The sequence below is a fragment of the Carcharodon carcharias genome, chromosome 12 (genome assembly GCF_017639515.1).
Source record: "Carcharodon carcharias isolate sCarCar2 chromosome 12, sCarCar2.pri, whole genome shotgun sequence".
Lineage (NCBI taxonomy): Eukaryota > Metazoa > Chordata > Chondrichthyes > Lamniformes > Lamnidae > Carcharodon > Carcharodon carcharias.
In genome coordinates, this window is record NC_054478.1 from 134,488,734 (window position 1) to 134,508,553 (window position 19,820).

Consider the following 19,820-nt stretch of genomic DNA (forward strand, 5'->3'; position numbering starts at 1 on the left):
ATGATTTTACTCTTGGGATGTTAAGCTGTGTTCTGGAGATGAATCTTCCAGTGCGGCGATAATTGGAGACTTGACTTTGTTATTCAGAAATGTGATGCCAACTATATTGCTACGCAATGGATAGTCGCTCGAGGTGATCATCATTCCTTTTGGAGATGTATCATTCTCTGCTTAACATCCCTGCCAACAGAAAATCAAAAACTCCCTGTATGGAGTGACATTAGAACAGACTAATGTTCTATCGGTCTACAGCACATCACATCACAGCTTTAACAATTCACTGATGTGCACTGCTGAGCAGGTTTAATATTTTACTCAATTTCAAAATTCTCATCCTCATTTCCAAATTCCTCTGTGGCCTCACCACTTCCTATCTCTGTAACCTCCTCCAGCCCCAGAACTCTGAGATCTCAATGCTCCTCCAAATCTGGCCTCGTGTGCACCCACAATTTCCATTTCCAAAAGCACCACCATTGCCAGTTATGCCTTTAGCTGCCTGGGTCCTAAGTTCTGGAATTCGCTCTCTAAACCTCTCCACCTTGCTCTCCTCCTTTAAGAAGTTCCTTAAAACTTGCCATTATCACCAAGCTCTTGGTCATCTGTCCTGCTGTCCCCTTACATAACTCAGTGTCAAATCTTGATTTATAATCCTACTGTCAAGAACCTTGAGACATTTTAGTGCATTATAGGTACTATATAAATGTGATTTGCTGCTGGTAACTGGAAATCTGCCTGTCCACCAACAGATTTTCAATCATAAGAGAAGTAATAACAGCCTCAGCTAGTTTTAGCTTCTGTATATTGAATGTTGAAAATAGCACGAACTTTGGTTCACACGAGGGTTCATTTGGGCAGCCAGTCATCTGTGACACATTTACATGGTGAGCTTATTGATTTATTTTCTTAAACTGAACACGTCTAAGGTCGTCCTGTTCACTGGAGTCAAACATCAAAAGAAAACATTGCCAACAATATTCCATTCCATTTAAGATTAAGTTTAATTTTTTTTCCTCCAAGGAATAGTTATATTTATTCCTAACCAGAATATAAAAATTATTTGCTTCTTTTAATAATTTATTTTTGAACTATAGAAAGTCAACCATACATATTTATTTTTGTTTTAACATGGTAATTACAGTAAAGGCCATTCGATTCAGCAGGTCTACGGCGGTGTTTATACCCCATATAAGTCTCCTCCCACTTTAATTCTCACTCCATCAAATTGGTAGCTCATTAAGTGGCCATTTTTTGGTGCATGAATCTACAGACTATCAGCAAGATTAACAGCCAATACAGAACATCAAAGTCAACCCTGATTCCACCCTCATGCGCCAAAGAAAAAGCAGAACTATCGTCTACTCTGCATGGCAAGTATCTGAAATCAACTGACTTGGGCACCGCTTAAGGTTGCCAACCTTGATTGGACATGAAATCACATGACCTCCCACCTCCAACCACTCCACTGCCCACATGCCTGTCAGTGGAAACCTGATAAATAAATCCCTGTGGCATCTTGTCTCCCTGTGCAAACTGGAAAGCAAGGAGACTTGCCTCAATGGGTGACTCTTGGTTATAGGTAAAACAGCCTTCCCCTAGCACTTTGTCATTATTTTACAACCAATAAATAAAAGCGTTCAAAGAAACTGAAAAAGAAATGAATGCCCCTATTATTTTTCTCCTGAGTTGCAAGTTTCAGCAGTGTCTTGGTGATTAATCTCTAGTTCCTGGAGACCTGAAGACAATGCCGGAGGGTTGGCAACCCTACCTCCACTGCTGCCCTAACTTAAATGATGCAAGCACGCGTCTGAGATAACTTGGAACTTTCCTGGTCCTTGACTCAGCACAGCCTCAGGCGATTCATTTATTGGCAATGTCAATCCGTGTAATTTTTTTTAAACTTCTTTCCAATGCAATCTGATGGCTGTAAAAACAAGCATGTGACTCAGGGCTGTCCCACTCATTTCTTTTCTGTCCATTCTCAGGATATGAACACTGTTGGCAAGGCCAACATTTATTGCCCATCCCTAAAATCATGGCAGGCTCAGAATCGAAATTAACAAATTTTCGACATTACCCACAGAATTTTCACCTTGCACTCACCAACCAATCCCTCCTAAATATAAACAGTAGGCATTTTGGCTTTGAAGATGCAAATTTAAGATCAAGCCCATTGTGGTCAAAGCAAAGCTAGGGCTGGAATTGGATATGTTTTCAAAGCATTGTATGGCTTACAGCTATTAAAACAAACACTGTCTAAAGGGGCGAAAATCACACATGAAAAAAAAGTAGACATTTAATTTTTCACTAATCAATGCTGGAAATTTCCAGTGGCCCTCATGGACAGTCAGAGGTCACTTCTCACTCCCGCAGAAAACAATGTGAGCTTTAACTTGCTGTTTCCTTCTTATTCATCAGTCGACCTGTGTTTTCCTTACATAGATAAACCAAGTGCTCAGCAGAGATTACAAACCCATTAATGTGACCCAGATGCTCCTTTTCGTCCCTCTCCTATATCAAACATTGACAGTATGATTGCAAATTACCAAGGACGTAATCCTACACGTCTTCATTTTATAAAAGGAGTATAACTGTCAGTATGTTGGGAATCTACGTCTGCCAAAACATCCAATGAATAAATCACAGCTACATCAACAACTTTCTTTTTTTTAAATTCCGATTTCCATTCCTCCACTGCTGAAGGTGGCGATCCTCACTACATGATCCAACAGGCATCATCTCTGCTGTACTGAACAAGTAGTCATTGCTCAAGTTTGGGCCTGAATATCAACAGAATATTCAAGGGCACGGTTGCTTAGTGGTAACTTTACCGGACTCATTATCCATAGACCTGACTATAATGATCTGGAATTGCCAGTTCAATTTCCACCACATCCATTGGGGGAATTCAAATTCAGTTAGCTAAATAAACTTTGATTAAAAAGCCAGCCTCAGTAATGATGACCAAGGAACTGTTGTTGTTGCAAAAAAAATCAAACTGGTTCACTTTAGGGAAGGAAACCTGCTGTCTTTACTCAGTCTGGCCTATACGTGACTCCACACTGCAGCAACGTGGTTGACTCTTAACTGGCCTTTGAAATGGCCTAGAAAGCCACTCACTTGTATCAAAATTGCTATGAAAAGCTACAATCCTCAGGGACTACTGTGGTTCAATGAGGCGGCTCACCACCATCTTCTCAGGGGCACCAACCGCTGAGTTTGCAAGCAACGCCTATATCCTACAATTGAATAAAGAAACAAAAAAAACTGTGCAGGTCATTGAAGCAGAATCTAAACTGGACTCACCTGAGTACTTATGCTCAGTAAAGATTACTGGTTAACCATTAGGAACAGGAAACAATCTCCTCCCATTCCACCCTCCCAAGTGTAGGATGACTAAAATAAATTACGACGTGCCAACATTGCCCTGGCTAAAATTCAGCTAAATTTGGTTCACTACAGGGAGCAAACTTGGCACTTTACTGCCGAGCAAGTAAGGCTCATCGGGCAGTGCATTTATTCACAGAGCCAGAGGATTACCATGCAGACAACAAAGCCAGCGCCCTAAGGATGCACTGCAATTCACTGTTAAAATAAAATTGTTCTCAACATGTAAAGCAACAGAGACAGAAAACATCAGCAGGTTTATTCTTTCCTGCTTTAAATGAATGGAATAAACCTCACCAGTGGCTTAATAGATTAAAATACCTGTTAATTGTTATGCAAACCAGACCCGCAGGATCCAGGGTTCAGTGAGCTGAACTCACTGGTCTTAAGAGGGGCAAGTGGAAGCTGCAGGAGTTGACTTCAACTGGTTCCAACAAGGTAGCAAAATCATTGTGATCCTGGAGTGTTTTGCTGGTCGATGATCATTGACATAAGCTCACAAAGGGAGAAAATCTACTTGGAGGAAGGAATTGCACCCGGATGCATGTACATATATTAGATACACACACATACATGTATATTATATGACTAAGCTTAACATGTATTGTGTGAACAGATTTGAAATCCAGCCGGAGTGAGAATGGCTCACTAGTACCAGTTAACATGAATTCAATCCACTTTACTAATGTAATCGGAGGCAACATCTACTCACCACCTTTCAGTGCCGAGGGGGTGACTTCGATTTCTCCTGTAATGGGCTGAAAAGCCGCTAACTGAGCTGCCAGCTCACTCTCGAAGGTATCTGGGCTCTGCCTGTCTGCCAGGCTGCCATTGGCGACTTCATCCGCACGGTGCATCTCTTGCTCCTCGTACACAGCGACAAGCTGCAGGGACAGGCAACAAAGAAGTTGAAGAATCTTAGTGCGCACAGCAGGCTGTTTAATGCAACAACTTACACTTATGTAGCACCTTTAACATAATATTATGCTCAAAATGCTGCACGCCACTGACTCATTTGATGGCCATCTTGGGCAAAACTGAGCCAACCCGTGCAAATTTTGAGATGACTGCTGATTTCTTCCAGAACTGGAACTGTTCTGATTAAGATAATGTGTGAAAAAAATGGAAGGATGACCAGTCACTAAGCTGAAGTATGGATTACAGTTACCTCTTTTTTAATCATGTGCCTCCTTAAGTTTCTGTATTGAGGCCAGAGTTAATTTAATTGGTTGTTAAAGACAGACAACAAAAGAATACACAGCTCTGAGAGTAAGAGAGCAAGGGAGAGTGTAAGTGAGTGAAAGCGAAAGAATGGGCAACAGAGAGAGAGGGGAGAATGAAAGGGAGGGTGAAGTGAGGGAGAGGAAGGGTGAGGAAGGGAGGACTGGGGGAAAAGAGGGAGCAGGAGATGAAACGGAGGGGGAAAGAGGGGGAGGCAGGTGGAAGAGAGAGAGAGGGAGGGAGGTGGAAGAGAGAGAGAGGGAGGGAGGTGGAAGAGAGAGAGAGGGAGGGAGGGAGAGAGGGAAGGAGGGAGGGAGAGAGGGAGGGAGGGGAAGAGAGGGAGGGAGGGGAAGAGAGGGAGGGAGGGGAAGAGAGAGAGGGAGGGAGGAAGGGAGAGGGAGGGAGGGAGGGGAAAGAGAGGGGGAGGGAGGGAGGAGGAAGAGAGGGGGAAGGAGGGGGGAAGAGGGAGGGAGGGAGGGGGAAGAGGGAGGGGGAAGAGGGAGGGAGGGAAGGAGGGGGAAGAGAAAGGGAGGGAAGGAGGGGGAAGAGACAGGGAGGGGGAAGAGGGAGGGAGGAGGGGGACAAATAGAGAGCGGGAGAGATAGGGGAAGGGGAGAAATGGGGACGGTGGAGAAGGGAAAAGAGTGAGGGGAAAGAGAGGAGGTGGTGAGAGAAGGAGGGTGAAGAACGGAAGGTGAAATGGGGGAGAGAGAGGGAGGGCAGAGCAGGAGGAGACGAGTGTAATGTATTCTAAGAACTGGGCATTCTGTTATACAGCCCTCTCCACTGGGGAGGTGTAAATAAGTGTCTTCAACATGGCTACTTACAGTTGAGCACATGTTTTACTTTTTTCAGCTCAGTATACAACAAGAGAAATGGGGATGGATGGAGTGATGGTGGATGGAGGGATGGGATGGATAAAAGAAAGAGAACAAGATTGAGCTGATGAAACAACCACATTTTAAAAGCCCTGAGCTATAACATTTGGGTACAGAACTTAAAAACAATAGAATTTTCCACTTGAACAGCCATCTCTGCATAAATTGATTGAATTCAATCGATTGGATTGAAACGTCGTGTCTAAAGTACAAATAAAAACCAGTGTACCTTGTGCTACAACTGCAGGAATCATTTGTCCCTGGGTCGAACTCTGTCTGCATAGAAAACACTACAAAGTTAATACTTCCTGATCAGGAGGACCAAATTCCACTCAAAAGAAAGCCTTCAAATTGTGAAGATAGAAAAACATGCTTCCAGAAACCTGAATTGTAACACATGGTTCCCACAGCAACTTAGCAAGGTGTGATTTCTGAATGAACTGAAGTAATATTGCTTTCAAAACCCTGAACTTACAGCAACATTCTGCCTTTCGTGTATACTGGGGTTTTTAATTTCACCACATCACAGGACAATTTTCAATTTTGGAGTTAAAATAGAAATCTGCCAAGAAGCCATGCAAGGGGAGATCTCAAGTCAATTTTTCCCCGAAATCTCTTGCTCTTACAACGTACGAGTGTCTTACCTCTTTTTAAGCTTGATTCCACAACCGTTTCAGAGTGTAACTCTTTAAAAGCCACAACCATGCTTTTTACAAAGTACAATTTTGCTGGTGATTCTCAAAACACAACCCCGTAAAATTGAGCAATCCCTTTTCAAAAGAGTTTCAAAACTTGATATTATCGTCACTGTGAATATAGTTGACTCACACCTAATCAATTTCCAAGACTCCAAATAAGCTCGAGGGCTTGTTGGCAAGTTCATGCAAAAGTATGGGACACAAAATAAACAAACAAGACAATGTAGGAAACGTATGCCCGGCAGGGACAGGGCCAGTGGCAAACCAGAGTAGGTGGAACATGGGTTTAACAGACTTACTATGTCACTGTGAGCAGAGTGGAGCATGAGCCATTTTGAGATCTCTGTCACATGCCTTCCAGTGTTCTGACAAGCAATACTGGCATTAACCTGGGAGCAGGTCCCCAATCCCATCACCTTCTCAACAGAAGCCCTGCAAACATCGTACTGGAATTAATTGCAGCTATTGTGTCCGAGTTACAGCTACAAAAACTTGCATTTAAATACTGCCTTTAACATAGTGAAATGTCACTTTTGCAGGGGTGTTATACAAACAGATTGCAACACCGAACCACGTAAGGAGAACATAAGACAGGTGGTCGAAAGCTTGGTCAAAGATGTCTGTCCTAAAGGAGGAGAGGTAGAAATGCAGAATGGCAAAGAGATTTATGGAGGGAATTCCAGAATTTGAGGCCTGGACAGCTGAAGGCGCAGTGACCAATGCTGGAACGATGAAAACCAGGCATGTGTAAGAGGCAAGATCTGGAGGGGTGCAGAAATCGTGGAGAAGGGACTGGATTAGGCATAACCTTAAAATGAATGCTAGGTCAGGGGTGATGTTATGAAGTATTTTTTTGCCACTTCTGCCTACAAAGGGTTGCGAAAATTCAGAACTCTTTCTCCCCCAAAAAAGCTGTCGAGGCTGGTGGGGTGGGGGGGAATTGAAAATATCCAAAAAAAAGAGATTGATAGATTTTTGCTAGGCAAGAGTATTAAGTGATATGAAACCAATACCGGTAGATGAGTTAAGAAACAGATCAACCATGATGTAAGTGAACGGCAGAACAGGTTTGAGGAGCTGAGGGGCCTCCTTTTTTGTTCCAATGTGGATCAGGCTGCTATTGCTGCATGCCACACAAACTGAGCCCTGACAAGGACAAGCCAAAGCAAAGGAGCTTCCACAAAAGGGGCAGCAAGTCAGTCTGTGGAAGCTTACCATCATCATTCTCTTCTGGACAGTTCAAGACAGCTTCATTTGGGGGCTGGTAACTGTTTTAGTGTGGCCTTGTCGCCTATTTGTAATAGAGTTGATCTGCAGACAACTTTCTAAGTGGAAACATTAGGTTTATTTACAATACAGCCAGCAGCAACTACACACGTGCTTTCAACTCCATCACTATCTCTACACTGACTGTGGAGAAAGCCCGCGCTGCTAACACATTGGTTTACACAGGTCATGTGATCTTACATCACAGGGCTATTCTTAAAGGTACAGCCCAACATTTAACAACACCATACAGTAATCAATCCTCTCGACTCAGAGAAAGCTGGCTCTACCAGGGATGAGCGAATTCTTCACAGACAGCAAATTAAATTTTCCCACTTATGATCGTACCTAGAAAGGAGGGGGTCTAATATCTTGTTATACAAGGAAATACAGATCAAATAAATAAGTATAGGCATGCATCAAGTACGATATAAAATACTAGGTTTCCTGCCTTGGGACCACAATTAAAGTGAGGGAAGACAATGCAAATTGGTCCATGGGAAGAGGCAAGCACAAATCAGAGTAATAATATTTCTTGTTCCACATACCGATTTTGTTTCTCTTGGGGACATTCCCAGCTTTCCAGAAAAGCTAGTTGGCTGTCCCTCAAATCCCCCAGAGCTCCCTCTAAACGATTCCTCAAGGATCAATCAAATTGGGCTCAAATTCTAAAACCCAGCTACAATGCAATTGAAAGTTTACATCAAAGGTTTGCTAATGGAGAGGACACTTAATAGTAACGTTAGCAGGTTTATCCAACTGATGTGATGCATAATGTGCAGCCACACTGAGCTCACTGTACATTTGGAAAGTTCGAGATACCACGCTGAAAAACCATTATGTTTGACAGGGCAAGTTACAGACTAGGCTTTCATCAGCCTGTCACATATGCTTTCTTTTGGAGTATTTAACTTTAAGTGCTGCTACTCTAGACATCCGTCGGGAGTAGATTTTTTAAAAAGACAAATAGTACTTTACAATGTCTATCTAAAATAAACCAGTTGTGCTTTGTGCACATGCGCAGAAAGATTCTACTCCTGTTCTTCTCTGGTGCATATAGAATTCTTCAAAGGTTAATCCTTACCACAACACGTGAAAACTGGCTCAATAAAAATCACTATTCTTCCCTGCCCTCCTCAAACAAGCAAAATGACCATCAGTCAAATTAGCTGAAACTCATAATCCACCCACCGACATACACAGTCCGCTAAGTATTTTCTCTCAATCCCACCACCACCTCTGCACCCCCCCCCCCACACCAACCTCATTTCACTCTTGCTTACAATATGTAACAGAAAACATAACAGTTCTTTTGGGAAAAAAAATCACAGAATAATGAATCCTATGTCAAAGGCAATGAATGGATGGAATGAAAGAATGAAAGAAAGGATGAAGTGCTTTTCAAAATAGAAGGCTGAGGGTTGACCTCGTGGAAGTTTTTAAAATTATGAAAGGTTTTGATTCAGTAGTTACTATTGTCATGTAGGAAACACGACAGCCAGTGGATATGGCGCCTAAAATAAGAAAGCATTTAAGTCCCTAGCGCTGTAGCTCCCACCTTGACAGGCACGTCAGGGTTTTAAATAATTATGATTGGTTCTGAATGCCCGCCACCAAATAGTTTTACTTCCATATAGGCAGCATCTTTCAACACTTCTACCCTTTTTTAAAAGATTACTTTTCCCTGTTCACGCCCCAGTGAACCATTTTCTACTCCCAGTTTGAAGAGGAATGGAGGGGGGAAATGGGATGAGGGGGTTGGGGAGGGGAGGGGGGAAGGAGGACGAATCATACTATTCAGCGATCCACCAACTGTAGCCAGATGCTATAAAGAATATGAGAATGACCCATGGTAGGTCAACATCCATTTTTACTTCCTCTGGGAAAACAGCTAGTCTTTCACTCAATCCTCCCTTTCCCTCCAACATCAATATAAAGCCTGGGTCCAAACAAATATCGCACAAGTGCAGACACAAACATGCATGCTACAGACTTGTAGATATTCTTAAATTGTTGGCACTATCCGCTACCCACCCCCCCCACCCCCCACCACCCTCCCCAAAGTGCTACCAACATTCACTAAAGCAATATTATGCAAAAATGAACACATTCAGCTCTGACTGTGATTTATGTGCATCTATGTGAATTACAAATTTGAAAACACGCAGCACCATTAATACAAAGCACACTCAATCACACTCCTCGGCGCATCAAGCTCGTCTGCTTTGATTCCGATTTTATGCTAAAAAAATTCAGCAGGACCCGCAATTTTAAAGGCGGCAACGAATAGTTCGGATTCCATAAATCTTCTGAAACAAGATAAAATAAAGGGTAGAAGATTTTTAAAAGATGCATACGGAAATAAAACCGGGAGAAACTTGAAATAAATTTACAAACCGGAAAAATCCCTCGGAGCTCGGCACAGGTTTCTGGCAGATAACGACTTGCATTTTTATAGTGCCTTTAACACAATAGAACGTCCCATGGTGGTTCAAATGATCGTAGTCAGAAAAGATTTGCCACAACATGGAGGTACAGGTGACCAAAAGCTTGGTCAAAGAAGTAGGTTTTAAGGAGACAGGGATAGAAAAGTGGGGAGGCAGCGAAGCTTATGAATGGAACTCCAAAGCTTAGGGACTGGATAGCCGAAGGCATGGTCAAGCAATAAAAATTCGAGGTGTGCATGCGGCCAAAATTAGAGGAGTGCAGATATCTCAGAGGGTGCAGGGCTGGAAGTGTTTAGGGATAGAAAGGGATGATGCCATGGAGGGATTCAAATATAGGAATGAGAATTTTTAATTGAAGAGGTGCCAGGCCGGGAGCCAACTTAGGTCAGCAAGCAGGGGAGTTTGGGGGCAGGTGGGATCAGGGTGGAATTGGGAAGGTGACATGTTGGTGAGGGTTAATTTAACAGGAAGCCTCTGCAATGATAAAAACAAAAAATGCAAATTGATCGGGACGCTACTACCTGTGTACATCAAACTGCTATGCAGTGTGTCCAATGGGCATAACATTTTCCAGTCACTCAGAGATTGATTAGTCCAACTCAAAGGAGGCACACATTCCACAGCCCTCTTGCAGTCAGGCTGTCTGGTGGTTTCAAAGCTCTTTACTACAGCCCTAGTCACATTGTCAGTGACTCTACTAAATCCAGTCACTAGACTGAAGCTTCCAGACTGGTGTGTGCCTGTCTGGAGGCTGCTGACTCTCAGCTTGTGCTCTCTTTCTTTCCTCGACTCATGCACCTCAATAACAATGCTGACCAGACTCACTGTCCTTTACTGTATTTCATCAATTATCTAGCAGAAGAGATTGCAAAACATTTGGAAAACTTTCATAGTAAGAGACATAATAAGGCAGATGAAGTAAAATGGCAAAGGCTTTGGAACGTTTTACTATTCGAATAGGTGCAACAATTCAGGTTGCTGTTCGACTGACTAATCTCTAAACAAATGGAAAATATATCCGCTGAGGGGGTAACCAGGCTAACACAATCCTTAGTGCATAGATTGAAAAGAAAAGCTGAACTCGGATTTATATAGCACCTAACAAAACTTCAGGTCATCCCAGCTTTACAGTCAATGAAATAGCTGAACAGGTACATGAGAACTCCATTGCTTCCAAATTCCCCTCCATGCCACACACCATCCCGACTTGGACATATTTCGTCATTAAGTCTTAGAGCTATGGACTGAAGAAGTTCAAGAAGACAACAAGCAAGGACCTTTCTAAGGTTAATTAGGATGGGCAATAAATGCTGGCCTTGCAAGTGAGGTCCACATCCCAAAAAACATGTTTAAAAATAATTAAGGTTTTTAGCTTCATTGGTCTCCCACAGTTGTAATGTAGAAAGTGCAACAGGCAATTTGCACATAACAAGGGTCCCACTAACAGGAATGACCAGATAATCTGTTTTAGTGATGTTAGTTGAATGATAAGCATTGGCCAGGACACCAGGGAAAATGCCCCCGCACATTTTCAAATAGTATCATGGGAATTTCCATGTTCACCAAGAAAGTCTCAGCATGGCACAGCAGCAGTGCCTCAGTGATGCACTGTTCAACTCTCTGACTCAGTGGCAAGATTGCCACCAGCAGAACCAGTTGCACCAAAGAGACATCAGGCTGTCCCTTCACCCAACTGACCCTAAGTCCACATGGTGAGTGCCAATGGCTTTAGTTTTGGTGCTGCACCACAGTGTAGTTGAAAAATTCATGGGTGCCAGCTCACATGCCACAGCGGAAAAGTGAGCCAATGTTCCCACAAGACAACTTACTGAGTTAACAATCTTATAGCTCTATGCCCCTTCAGATAAACCTTCAAAATAATTAAACCATTTTTGTTAAAAACATAGGCCTTAAAAAAGGAAGCTTTTTTTCTGCAATTCAATGGGCCCACCATCTTAAAACATATCAAAGAGACATGCTACAACAATCGCTACTGATCACTCACACAATGATCATCTCCATGAGAGCACATGGCTTACTTGCAGGAGCAATAGACTCAATGATCATGCCCATCACTCTACCTGATTCAAAGGTGGCACAGAAAGAAGCAAGATCAACTAGGGTCAGGGTCAGAACATGTTACAGGCAACTCCCTTTTCATGAAAAAGGAGGGGCAAAAGTGAGAAAATCTCCATATGATGGGGGAAAAGGATGTCACACCCCCTGCCTCACTTCCAACTTACCCCTGTGCAATTCCTTCAATTTAGTTAGAGGAACACTTGTCCCATCAGTCCCCTCAGTTAGCATAAAATGCTTGGAGACTTAAGGAGAACCAATGAAGCAAAATGCCTCTACCAATTTTTTAAAAATTGTTTTACTGGGATTGTCCATCCCTAATTACCCTTAGAAAGGTCTTAGTTTGCCTTCTTCTTGAACCTCAGCAGACCACACAATGAAGGTACTCCCAAAGTGCTGTAAGAACTTAGCAACAATATATGTCCAAGTCAGGATGGTGTATGACACTTAGGGGACTTGGAAGCAATGGTGCTCCTATGTGTCTTTTGCTCATGTCCTCCTGGGTGGTGGAGATCATGGGCTTGGAACAGGGGTTTGCAGTCCTAAATATTCATGTATTTTATGGGTTCTCACCAATCACAGACGCTGTTTGGTGTCAAACAGATGTGCAATTTTCCTCTGGCTAAGGAAGGAAGGAAAAACAAAACCAAACCATCCTGTTGCCATGAACTGTTTCCTATCCCTGGTCACAATCCATTGACCCCTTACTGAGAAACAAGCATGGTGACAGGCACTGGGCAAAGGCAGAATTAGGCTCAGCTGCGATGTTCTTTGGTGTCAAATAGCTAACTGGCACTCCCCAAATCAGGCGTGGACAAGCTGGCTACCAACAACAGTCAAACTGTACCCCAAGCTGGGCTTGTGCCTTCAGCTGAGATGGAACAAAAAAGAAAGGGGCAATTGCAGCAACATTTCAAAACATTACCAAGGGAGAAAGGTCTCAAAGTGTTAAGTAAAGCAGGTTTAATGAGCTGATTGGAATATGAAAAATTGTCATCTTATAATGAAAGATAAATCAATGTGACATTACTAATCTTCTAATGTTTTGATCTAGGAAAATTAAGGTGTAATTGAAGAATGATTTGTTTTTTTTTCTTGCTGCCTGTGAACTGCACTACACAGGTTTACATTCATTTTAAGATGAGACACTAAACCTACATTAATTATTTGCCATCCCATTAATATGTAAAATGGTTCCAAACCTTATTTTTAATTTTACCAATTGGCTTTTAAAAAAAACAATTTTTATTGTTCTGCTTTGTTTTATTCATTAGCATCAAGGTTGTTAACGATGCGGAATGGTGGAAAATGTTTCCCTCTCTCCAGCACTTCTTTGTTGAGTGTGACAGGATAAAATTCCCTCCACCAATCCTGTCTCCCCACTCCCCACCTAAAGAGTGTTCCTTAGTCACAAAAGTTGAAAATGATCTCAACTGGTGATTTTTCTTCCTCCATTTCCCTCACCAGAAGGCTGACTGAAATAGTCAATGCATGGTCTATAGCATAGAGTTCTTAGACACACTGGAAATCAATTCAGTTGCGGGAGAAAAACACAAGGGATGTCCCACAGCAGGAGAGATTGCTCTGCTTCGAGCAGTGAAGATTAAGAGGCGATTTATCAGAGGTGTTCAAAAGTATGAAGGGTTTTGATAGAGCACATGGGGCAAAATTCTAACCACTGGTGGGGCGGTGGTGGGGGGGGGGGGGGCGTGCAGTAACCAAATGATACAGATCAAAGATAATTGGCAAATGAACCAAAGGGGAGGTGAGGAGACTTTTTTTTAAAAGTGTAGTGAATTGCTGCAATCTGGAATTTGCAGGGCTTGGAAAAAGAGCAGGGGATTGATTCTAATTAGATAGCTATTTCAGAGAGCCTGCACAGACACAATGGGCAGAATGGCCTCCTACTGTGCTGTAAGATTCCATGATTCTTTGGTAACACAATAAGAGAACAATAAAACCCATGCATGCATTCTTGTTTTAAAGTTGCAGTCTGGTGTTTTACATGTGCATCATTTGGAATGAAATCAGGGGGAAATTAAAAATAAATGGAATAGGCAGTATATTTGAGGCTCCATTGATCCATTTAAAATGCTTTGAATTGTGGTAACAAAAGAATTGCATTAAGGCATCTCTTCTGTCTCTGGGCAGATACACCATCCTGGTAACTAGGAATCCATCAAGCTTCTAAGAGGTACCGTATGACTCAGCCTCTGGTTTTATTTCCCTCTGCCCCATTCCCATAGAGGTGAACTTGCCAGGTTCTACTCAATAAACTCATTGCAAGAAGTTAGAGCTCACACTCAACAGCTAGAGCAAAGCCAAACAACCTCTTCAGCCCAGACAGTGGATAATTTAAACAGTCTCATTCCTGCATGTAGTAAATTCTTCTTAGAAATCTTAATTTTTCAAATGTATTTTTTTTGCTTGATTTCCTTTTGTCTTTTTTCTCTCTCTCTTAATCTAATCTTTCTTTCCCTCCCTTTCTGCACGTGGTTTGACTCTAATTCATCCTATCTTCTCTGTTGTTCTTCTGTTTCTTCCTCAATCCTTAAATTCTCACTGATTTAAGGAGATAACTCTTGGTTCCATCATTCACAAAAGTCTCAGATGCTCTATTATATCAGTTCGCCAAAAAATGTTACAAATAGGGCATGCGGCAAAATGCCCCATTCTTGCAAACTCTGGGCCAACAAGAAACAGGTCCACTTCCTACCACTCCGGGGACAGATCCCAGGCTTTGCCACAGAAGTAGGTTTATTTCTGTAATTACACGGCTTCTCCCCAGAAATGTTGTCAATGTACTTTCTGGTTGCTCCTTGTCAAGCTAGGAAAAGATGAGAAAAAAAATTCTTCTGGATCTTTGGTGACTAACACGAGCAGCCTGGATAGAAGTCATTTTAACGTATCACCAGCCATTCGGTAAATGAATGCTGGAGCTCATGTCTCCTACCTGCATGAAATGATTTGCAGCCACTATGAACAGGTGGACTGCTGAAGGGGGATGGGGTGGGATACGGTGGAAGGGATCTCACTCTCATGCGCAAACCACGGCATAAAATAAGGCAATCTGATTAGCCGTAAATTGTATCTGACAAGGGAATCAAAATGCTGTCAAATGCAATGACACGGTTAAGGCATCTGTTCGTAAAGAGCTTACCCCACTGGCAAGGTGACAAGAAGATGTATAATGCCGTGCGCATGGTAAATTAATTCATTTACTTATGATAAAAACAAAATCAAAGGCTTCCACACCACAATTTCCATTTAAAATCTTGTCAATCTCTCAGCGAATCAACACAGAATGCAACATGGCTGATATTGGAGATTGGTGACACTTTAAATCACCTGTGTTAGTTCACTTAATTTAAAGTTCGCCACGTTTCATTTATTCTCCTGGTGCTGCTGCATTGAAATAATAATTAATTATGACTGATTGGCATCATAAATGACCAGAGCTAGTCAGAAACAATCTACCTTTTTTTTGTTTTGGGGCCTAGCTTGACTCCTGTTAATTGTCGAAAAATCTTGGTATAATTATTCATGGTCTTAACGAGGGTGGTTTGAAAACAGTGTTTTGTTTTGCCATTTTAAATAGGTTTTAATTCTCCCTTCTTTATTTTTCTGCCCCTTACAGTTGGCGCAAGGTTCCCAAATTGAAAGAATGCGAATTTGTTGCCAAACCCTTGCCGATCCAGAATTAATACTGTTCTGTGGGAAGTTACTGATTCCTGATCAATACCTTTTCCCACTTACCCTTCTGTCCCACCCACCAAGCCTGATCAGGAACTTACTCTACAAAGGGAGGGAAGAGGGATTAAAATATACATTTCAACCCTGCTCTACTATCTATCTATCCTGTTGTCACGCATCTTCCACCCCATATAAACAACTGACCCTCTTAAAACATGCCGGTGCTCTCACAAACCACATACCTTGAAATTAAACAAAGTTACTTGCGCAGACCACAGAGCAACTTAAAATACATGAAATCTGTGAAAACACTTTTCCAATTTTTGCAATGTCAAGAGAGTGTCCAATTGGAGAGCATGCATTTGCTATCCTCCTGTAACACCATCCATTCCACCAGGCCAGTTAGGTGTCTCAGCCAAATCTCTGCCAGTTTTTTGGAAAATGTGAAAGGAATTACCGGGCTCAATTTTTTTTTAAGATGCTCCCCACACCCCCCCCACCCCCCACCCCCGACCATAATCCCCACAGCCCAGTTTGTTTAGGGGTTGGGGTGCAAGGGTTGAAGCTGGGAGATAAAATGACTCTGCCACTAGGAGTCTACCACTGTACAATACTGCAGGCTGATAAACCAAAGCAACATTCAGGGACACTCATGGGTCTCTTGTAAAAGTAATCACTTCTTCACTTCCCCAGCTAATACAATTCCTGATATATAGGTTGAGTCTGGATCAAAAATGCATAGTGCACTGCCAGTGGCCAAAAAATTACAAACCTTGCAGGAATTATTAAAATACAGGTGATTCCTTGACACCAAACAAGTAGTCCAAGTACAAGTAGTCATATGGAAAATGCTGTTCAGTTTATTGCGGCTGAATAGCACAAAGAAGTAGGGATATATTTATAATTGTTAATATACTCTGATATCCTTGCAGTGAGACATCAGTGCAATTTGCATTCATATCATCTCCATACTAATAGGATCGATTATGACTGATGTATTGCCCTGTCACCAACTTTAAGCTAATCAAATTAAATGGAAGCACACAGATGGAGTGAGCCCATTAAAGTGTGTTGTTTTAATATAAACAGGCATGCAAAAGCGCATCACTGGGATTGAAATAACTAAAAGCCTGTCACAGTCAGGTATCGGGGCCAGCAGAAAAACTGACAGCCTGCAGGAGACGACTAACAATCAAGAAAATACAATTTCTTTTGATCGCCATTTCACTGAACGTCAAATGCAATTTATCCCATACGCCCAAGAATAGATCTCTCAGTCTGGTTGAAGTGGAATCCTGTTATAAGCAATAGATCAGGACGGACAAAAGAAGCTTCTGATGAGAGGGTGGCTGTACCATTGGTTATTTGCACAAGTGGCAAAAGTGGGGCTTGGCACCAATTTTCATGCATCGAAACATTGCCAGAAATCCTTTCATATCACAACTGCATAATTTGTCAATGCCACTTTATTCAAATAGCCAAATTTCACTCCAAAAATACTTTATGTTCATACTTAAATACTCTAGCTTTGTATTCAGTGTAAGTTTGATGTTCAACAACTTTGTGACAATTCATTTCCCAAATAAATAAATAGGCGGAAAAGCTGCATTGTTGCAGCCGAAAATAATTAACTGAAATCAGAGTTTCCTGATAACTGAGTTAACTTTTAAGACATTATCCTTCTCTCCCCTCCTCATTTCTTTTTAGGACTTTGTTGTCAATCAGCGGTGAGCGCAATGGACACCTCTGTACAATGACCAGAGCTGATGAAGGTACAGAGGCAGAAGTTTGGACCAATGCTTTAATAAAGAGATATGGCTGGCATGAAGCAATATAGTACATTATAGCAAGAAAATTAAAAAAAAACAGCAGACAGGCCTCTGCAAGTTACAAGATAATGATAAATCTTGGCAAGGGAGCGGGAGTCGGAAGATATACTGAGCCATTGTAATTATGGATCAAATCCTGTTTCCACCTCACCTCAAGTTTAAATTCATTCAGCAGTGAGGAATTACAGAAGAGCAGTAGCAGTTCATTAGCATGCTTCCCACAGCATGGCATCATTGGGGAGGTGGTGTGATGGGGGATTGGCTATTGGCTTGGAGAAATTAAGAAAATCCAGGCCACCAGCAATTCTAAACACCTAACAACAGGCTACAACGCAACCCTGGTGAACAAAGTTGTAGCCTTCACTGAGATTGCCAAGTGACTGAGGCTTCTCCAGCACACAGGGACCGTGGCCCACATAACTTGTGCAGTAATTTCTGAGATTCTACAACAACCACCTTAATGGTTCCCCTGTCAAATAGATGGGTCCAAGGAGGAGCACAGTACTCTAAATAACGTCATTTAAATCTTCCCCCCAACACTGGCACACATTACCCTCAAGGTTAGAGAGTTGACAAGTCCCAACTCTCTAACCTTCTATCACCAATGTTCACGAGTTGATGCAGAGGAAAATGATCAGGGTGAACTGCCTGTTCCTTCTGAAGGGGTAGGTTAGGGATGCCAACTCTTTAAGATTGTCTTGGTGTCTCCAGCAATTCAAAATGAACTCCTTGGACACTGCTTCAAGTAAAGAGATACAAGAAAAATACATAAAAGTAATGTAAATGTAAAAGATTGATGTGATTCATCATCTTCTTTGAATGCTTCTGATTTAATAGTTACAGTATTTTGGAGATGCACTATTGCACCAGGCAGGGAGCATGTTGGTGAATGATCATCTGGCAAAAAACCTCCAGCGTTACAATTTGGAAGTTTATAGGATTGTTATGTTTTGGGACTGTATCTTTAATTTAGGGTAAAATGAAGGGGGTCATGTGACCTCTTCTGAAGTCTGCTTAACAACAGGCCTGGGTGACATGGCTGTTAAAGATTAAAGACACCCCCAATTGTCTTGCTGGAAAGAAGGTGCAAGGAGACAATGCACTTGGAGACAATGGCAGCAGCATCTGTGTTTACAGTGGTTAGACTGCTAGTCTCCAAAGTCCCAGGAAGATGCTGAGAATGTTATGCTTGAAACTGTCCATTTTTAAAATATTTGTTCAAGGGATGTGAAATTCGCTGGCTAGACCAGCATTTATTCCCATCCCTAAATACCCTTGAGAAGGTGGTGTTGAGTTGTCTTCTTGAACCGCTGCAGTCCACATGGTGCAGTACACCCACACTGCTGTTAGGGAAGGAGTTCCAGGATTTTAACCCACTGACAGTAAAGGAACAGTGGTATATTTCCAAGCCAGAAAGGTGGGTGGCTTCCAAGACTTCTAGGATAAGAGAGAGAAAAAAGTTGAGGTCTCAAGGATAGCTAATGGGCATTTATATCTGGATACAAGGTCCATATGATCCACATTGCCATGGATATGGGTTTTGAGAGGGAAAGGGTTTCCAAAGTATCCCTGAAACTCACAGATACAGGCAGACTTCCAGAATCAGGGAGTGAGGGGGCAGCTAGAGGCCAAAAGTCTCAATGATTCACCACACAGGTATGCGGGTGGGGGTTCACACTCGGATTGGAAAGACCAACTTTGTGAGGATTTAAAACAAGGCTGGAAAATTAATCTGGCTTGCACTAGAGGGAGAATCTCAAAGAAAAACACTCATTGTGAAAGACAGTCTGGAACTACAAGTTACCATGCTGGTAACTACAAAAATAGTATTTAGTCTATGGTGTTTTTTTAGTTGGCTTGTTACAGTAAAAGCCTTAAAATGTGAAATCTTGAGACATCCCTTCAGCCGTCAACTGGAAGTTTGAATTTCTTTTTATCAGCCTCTACGGGGATCAGAACACCAGGAACGTGCAGAAATTGAATCGGCAATCCTCAGATAGGCAGATAGTTGTTGTTCAGTACACACTCCTACTAAAAAAATGCCCAACGTACAGAAAGATAGAATAGCATTTGTAAAAACACCTGGAGTATTAAAAATAAATGAACCCCACAACTGCCATGATTGTACTGTGAGTTTGCAACAAGGTGTGTTATGTGGCATCAGTAAAAAACAGAGTATCGGCGGCAGCAGTAATGACTTTCAACCGAGTGTTGAGCTATATGTCAAGATTTCTCAGCTCTCTGCAAGGCAACTAAATGGAACTTTCCAACTCCTTTGGGAAGAATATTGCAATATCTTTCAATCAGCAACCAATTAATCCATCGTTT

General features: G+C 42.1%; 1 protein-coding gene across 6 annotated transcripts in view; it reads right to left on the reverse strand.

Moving 5' to 3' along the window:
- Positions 1–19,820, reverse strand: part of LOC121284923 (partitioning defective 3 homolog B-like) — an 885,862-nt gene that overhangs the window by 623,867 nt on the left and 242,175 nt on the right. For all 6 annotated transcript variants that reach the window (XM_041200843.1, XM_041200844.1, XM_041200842.1 and 3 more), the window contains exon 3: positions 4,097–4,268. In XM_041200843.1, coding sequence (XP_041056777.1) covers positions 4,097–4,268 — 172 coding nt within the window. The remainder of the gene's footprint in view (positions 1–4,096; positions 4,269–19,820) is intronic.